At 36.1% G+C, this 6,551-nt stretch overlaps 1 protein-coding gene across 1 annotated transcript; it reads right to left on the bottom strand.

Annotated features, from left to right (window-relative positions):
• Positions 1–621: 621 nt before the first annotated feature.
• On the bottom strand, positions 622–6,337 carry LOC107694761 (maturin). Its single transcript, XM_016494441.1, has 3 exons — positions 5,907–6,337; positions 2,999–3,121; positions 622–2,140 (listed from the first exon to the last, which is right to left on the bottom strand). The coding sequence occupies exons 1-3, from the start codon at positions 6,075–6,077 to the stop codon at positions 2,033–2,035; spliced, it is 402 nt and encodes a 133-aa protein (XP_016349927.1). The 5' UTR covers positions 6,078–6,337; the 3' UTR covers positions 622–2,032.
• Between the last annotated feature and the right edge of the window lie 214 nt (positions 6,338–6,551).

Genomic DNA, 6,551 nt, shown 5'->3' with positions numbered 1-6,551 from the left:
GGGTTCAAAACAACCCAACCGCTGGGTCAAAACAACCCAATAGCTGGGTTTGTCCCTTTTTAACCCAGCGCTGGGTTATATTTAACCCAGCATTTTTTAGAGTGTACATAAACACAAATAGAAAATAAAACAGTTATCAAATAAGCATGTGTCCTATTTTAAACTCCTGAAACATTGGTGTCTCATATTTTAGAACAGTCAAGGCATTTTGGGAAAAAATCAATGTCATCAATAAAATCAATTATATCTGTATGTGTGTGTGTGTGTACTGGTTTAACTATACGTGGGAGGACCAAATGTCCTCACTTATATAGTTAAAGATCATGACAACCCACTAGTGAGGACATTTGACTGGCCGTCACTAGTTAAAGAGGCTTAATAATCAGCCAAAAGATGTTGTTAATGTAAATCTAGTGTTCTGCACATGTTTCTATAATGGATAAGTTTAGCGGTAGCGGTTGGGTTAGCTGAAAGAAAATATCATTAACCTGACAGAAAATCAATGGAAGTCTATACAATGTCCTCACTAAGATGTGTGTGAGAGAGAGAGTGTGTGTGTGTGTGTGTGTAAAAATATTCAGATGTAAGCCCTGTAATTGTTAACATTTTCATAAGTAACTGTAATTTAATTACACATTTTTTTCTCAGTATCTGTAACAGATTACAGTTACATTCTTCTTGTGCAGACTTCACTCTCTGCTAAGAATGTCATCACTACACTATATATTTAAACAGCAAATGGGTGTGTGCTGATTCTATAGATAAAAATCATACAGAGCACCTTTAAAGAAGTCCATATCAACTCAAGAACCCTATGAGGCCAAAAACAGATCTTGATAAGAATTGGATTCAGTGTCGAACTGCAGATGAACCTTTATTTTAAGAGTTTAGACTTACACAGTTTGACCTTTCTCTGGTTAAACTCTGAGTTAACTATTCTGAACTCAGAGGATGTTGATTAATACAATCAAAAGACAATAAAGGCAAAGAGAGGATTAATCAAGCGTCTGTTTAAACGTCTCACCCACCCAAAAACACACTAACCCCATCACCTCTGCCCCAGCGATAATCAGATTTACCTTCTGATCTTGTTTATGTTTATGATCCTTGACAACAGATACTTTGTATGCACTTGCAATCAGCTTTGGTTATTTGTCATTTAGCAGGTATTTTGGAGAGATTTAAAGCACAAGACCTGGGGTTAAATGTCTTATTCACGGTTATAGTAAATCCACAATGGATATCTAGATTATCCACAGTCAACATGAAATCAAAATAATTGACCATATTTACTTTCTTGATACATGTTCCTGGTCTTATTGTCAACAATTCATCGGTGCACATAAAAAAGCGACTTTCCTTAATTATTTACCTTAAGCAAATTCACAAGTGTTATGTTCAGAATATCATACTAGCATACTACTATAACTATTTTGCATGTACATTTTGTGTTTGCAAGAAATACCCGGATGATAGAATTGATCAAAATGTCATTTACCTTCCATTTCCAATCTGATGAATGAATAGTACGTGATACCGACTGCGATTTTTAAAATTTGATCACACTGTCAAGAATTCAAATGTTTTTACCACAAAATTGGATGCGAAATGCAAAACATCCTAATTTTCGACAACTGCATGACACTGAATTAAACATGCAAAGTAATGAGCTCATGTGACAACAGTGCAGCAATATACAGTACACTAGTATACCATTCTGAACATAAGTTTCTTATTTACTACCTCCAGTCACATGACAGGTTATATAAAAAAAAAAATTATAACGGCTGGGAATGAGATATTTGTTTTGTCTCTGCTTGAATGTGATGAGAAGTTAATGAGAAATAATATAAACCAAAATAATGATCATTTGAGTTAAAATCAGGGTGCAGGAAAAGCTGTCCAGATTTTAAATGGTGTAATGGTGCGGTGTGTGTTTGTGTATGTAAGAAGAAGAGCCAGATGAGTTAGGTTAGGAGAGCAGGGCTCGATGCAGAGACTGTGGCCCAGCGCGGAGCCTCTCTGCTGGGCATTATTGCTGGCTCACACCCATCTGCTGGTGGTCTGGCTCTGGTTCCTCCTCCACGTCTGCGTGATATTGATCGAATGTTTCATCGTCAATGTCTGGAAGACCCAGGAGCTGCAGGACAATTTCACAATCATTCCATACAAAATAGAATAGAATCAAACCAGAACAGAACAAAACTGAATTTTCAAAAGTAACACGCATTGACATTCCAAAGATTCCATTATAAGATTGCAAACAGATAGTTTTGGCTCTAAAACCTGATTGCATCAGTCACGTTCAAAACATTTGAAAAATGTCTGTACACATGTCACACATGCAAGATTTGTCAAGCATGGGGAAAACAAACGGAACAATAAAAATCTTCAGAAATTTTCACTTTGATTCATTTGCTCAAGCATGTTGCTAAATACCATCAACACACTTTGTTTATGCCAAAAAAAATGTAAGAAGATATGTTTTCAGTGAACTTTCAGCATTCGCTTTGTTTGAGAAACCATGAAAATGTACAGTTACAACATTTTCATTTGATTTAGTCGCGTTTTTAGTTTTGCATCAGATACAGTGTGACTTTTCAGCTTTCCTTGTGCATGAAATCACCCGCCTGCCAACAAACCAATGAGACCATGCAACAATAATGACGATTCATAGCAAAAGAGTACAGACGCCAATGTCAAAGGCCTCTGTAACTGGCACAGATTTGCAGAAAATCGCCAGTTACATGCATATTTCCAACATTTTATTATGTAAGCCTTATGTTACACCTCAAATGCCAAGGGAATTTATAATTATAATTCTCAAAAATCTCAATCTCTCAAATGGCTTGGGTATGCAGAGCATTCACAGCTTATATGGACTGCTTGGCAAACGTTATGCATTAAAAAATGCAAAAAATGCAACGTTAAACTAAGGAACTGTATAATTGTTTATTGTGCTTAGAATTATTCTTAGAATGTAGAGAGAGAGACTTACAGGCCTGAAGGATCTGAAGACTTTGTCCAGTACCTCCAGCAGTGTTTTCTTCCCGCAGGAGGAGATGTAGTCCTGCGCGAGCTGCAGGAATGGTAGACAGTCCTCGCTCTCACTCCACACATGCTGAAAACACACAAATACATCATTTCACCAGCAGCTTCACAGAAAACTAAACATTTAGCTCAAGATCTGCATTTATAGTTGATGATGATGTTTAAATTCATCTTTATGATTTAGCATTTTAGGTATTTATTTAAGATTTAGTTTTAGATTTAATTGTGTGTGCGTATAAATATTTATTCAGCCATATTTCAACCAAATTTCAATACTGCTCTATTTTTTCCCAAATAAATCTGGTAGGGTGTTTTGTCTTTTTTTTTCATAAATACACTTTACATTGAAGCTCAAACATACCGCAAACACCACAGTCATGGGTTCGATTCCCAGCGAGTGCATGAACTGATAAAAATCTATATTAAATGCAATTTAAGTCACTTTGTATAAAAGCGCCTGCCAAATGTATAAATGTACAGTACATTTTATATTTGTGCTTCATGGAGTTGCAAAGCACAGTAAACAGTGTTTTGCATGTTCATGAAAACCTTTACACATTTAGTAAGCATTTGCAATAGGACGAATTTGTTTGTCAGATGGAAACTAAAAATATGAATGTTGTAAAAATATTTTAACTCAAACTCCCTGATATTTTTACTTCTGGATTTATAAAATGGGTCCATATATGGTTAAAAGGAATTCTCTGAAGTCAAAGTTGAGCTTCCAGCAGAGAATCTGGGACACTAAAACTCTTTGTCCCGTTATATTTATCCGAGCGAGAGGGACCATTTTTCAGTAGATGGCCCAAATAATCTTCTCCTGCCAAACTGCATTTGAGAAAAATGTTTAATGAGGGAATAAAATAGAATACAATAGAAGAGAGAATTCTAATAAAAATAAGCTTACACAATTCCAGTGTATGTAACACCTTATGGTTTTATTAAATAGAAGAAAACAGCTAATGCAGCTAAATGCACAAGCAAACTTGAACTAAAATTCAGTAAATACACAGATGTAAAATGCAAAAGTCTGCAGAATTCTAATGCTCAACAATTGGTAAAAGGTTATTAATATTGATATGTCCCAGCCCAACTTCCTGTTTCAGCAGGGAACATCAACACGTGGTGAATGAATTCTACACATTCTGTCTTTCTCCAGAGATCTCCGCTCAAGCTGTGTTGTGAGCAAATGCCCTGAAGAGAAAACTTTCTTTTACTGATTATTTATGCATCTGTCCAGGAGGAAAAAACACCACAGGCCAAATCAGAGGAGCTCAACAAAATTCAGTTCAGTTGTAGTTAGTTGTGAGTAGTTGTGCTAAAGCATCATTCTTATAATCTGTTAAGATTTAATTTCATTTTATTTTAAAGTCAACATTAGTGGCCATTCACAACCCCTTATACTTATAATCCAACAAATTTCCAGGTGAACAGAATATTCAATAAGAATTAAATGAAATTGATTGTGAAAAGCGGGTTGACAAAGATTGAATGCAAGCTTGCTAAAATATGCCTAATCATTTTTTTTTTTGATCCACTGTAGTTTTTATCTATTAATAAAGAAAAATCTCTCTCTCTCTCTGTGTGATCCTACTGAACGGTGTATTGATCGGTGTGAGTAATTAGATCCCTGTTCTGCCGGTGCATGTGCTGATATTTTTGTGAGCTCTGGGACTCTGGTGCAGCGGTCTGATGCGGTCTGGTCATGTGGTGTGATTTGAGGGAACTACAGTAAACTCTCGTGGTTCATTTCAAACCTTTAAACCGATTCCTGAATGGAAAGCAAACATGCATCTAACAGACATGCGCAAGAGGAGCATCAATGCAAATGCTGCATTTGTTTTTACTACATCACAGCACAAAAAAACAGAATATCTGCACTATTTATTCCTCTGAGACAGTGTCTAGTGAACAGTGTGCATAAGAACTTTGTGCTGATAAAACACCTGCATTAATGACCCGTGCCTGTCTGACCAGGCCATATGCATCAGTCTAAACCCTGGATATTAAACTTCTAAAAGTTGAATTAAAGTAAAAAAAAAAAAAAAAACAGCTAAGCATGTATGGAGTACTGCAGTCAAAAACCAGTGACATCATTTCATCTGTTTTGAGATAAAGGCCTCACAACATGTGCAAGAATAAAACGTTTTTCAGCAATAGCAGTATTCAATATATATCATACTGAATGATTACCATCTTCATATTTCTGTAATACTCCAATTAACATCAATGTACACCATCCCGTCAAAAAAAATCTAATATATTTTACATATAAGCGTACAAAAATGGCCAAAAATTAAAGTTGCTATATGTTTCAAAATTTATTTTACATATAAAATATATTTATTTTTATATATTTTTTGTTATATTTTCTACCAATATATATTTTTGTACATTTTGTATATTTTCTACCAATATATATTTTTGTATATAATTTTTCATTTAGATTTTATTTTAAAATATAAATATATTTTTAAAAGCATTTAAAAACATACATTTTGCCCTCCATATATTTCAGTCCAAGAAAATACATTCACGTGTCACATTTGAAGAACAATATTACAATTTTCACACTATTTTCTTGCCCCTGAAATACATTTTGAAATATATTTCGGTATATGATGGTTGAAACTGAATATATTTTCAATTTCAAAAAATATATTTTATTGAGCTCCACAGTTTACAACATCCATGTAGCATATATTTAAAATATATTCTGGCCAGAAAACATACTTACCATATTTATTTACCATAGTACTTTCTGTAATTGAGAAAAGAGAGTATTTCGAACACAACAGCATTCACTCACGCCAACCCCACCCCCCGAGGATCTTACTAGATTATGTCATACTTACAAAATTGTCGGTTCCTCCGGTGAGATTGTCCGGGCAGAGCACGTAGAACGAGATCCCGGGCTCGGCGTAGAAGTCCAGTCGCCTCTCGTCCACATCCTCGGCGAAGATCAGGTCGAACGGGTTCCCGGAGCACCATTTCTCGGCGGTGTCCACCAGCTCTTTGAACTCCATGCTGCCTGCCTGAAGGATGGACGGACGGCGCACCTGAGCCGCGGATGATGCTGATGATGCGGATGCTGAGCACTAAGGCTGCGTCGTCATGGTGATCGCAGACGATTCTGGTTCTGTTGCGCTCTCACTGTCTCATATCGGCCTGTATTGGAGTCTTCCTGAAATGGACCAGCAGGGCCGGACCCGGTTCAGCCCTCTTGTCTTGTGCGGAGAGCAACGCCTGTCCTTCGGCAGGATGACGTCACATGACAACACACGCGCCCATCGTCATCATCTTCATAAGGAACCATCTCTAAAGAGACAGCCTTTCTCCCAACTGTTTACACTTCATACCTACTGAATATTTTAATATATTTATAATCATAATAAATGTCATATCATGTCATATCATATATTCATTCAAGTATATGCTGGACATGTGCTTTGTTGGCTTCTGCCTTCAACTTTATTCCAAGTCACCAATTAAAGAATATT

This window comes from Sinocyclocheilus anshuiensis, unplaced genomic scaffold (assembly GCF_001515605.1).
Source record: "Sinocyclocheilus anshuiensis isolate Anshui unplaced genomic scaffold, SAMN03320099.WGS_v1.1 scaffold1497, whole genome shotgun sequence".
Taxonomy (NCBI): domain Eukaryota; kingdom Metazoa; phylum Chordata; class Actinopteri; order Cypriniformes; family Cyprinidae; genus Sinocyclocheilus; species Sinocyclocheilus anshuiensis.
The sequence above is the reverse complement of the archived record's forward strand: the minus strand, read 5'-3'. Positions and strand labels throughout refer to the sequence as shown.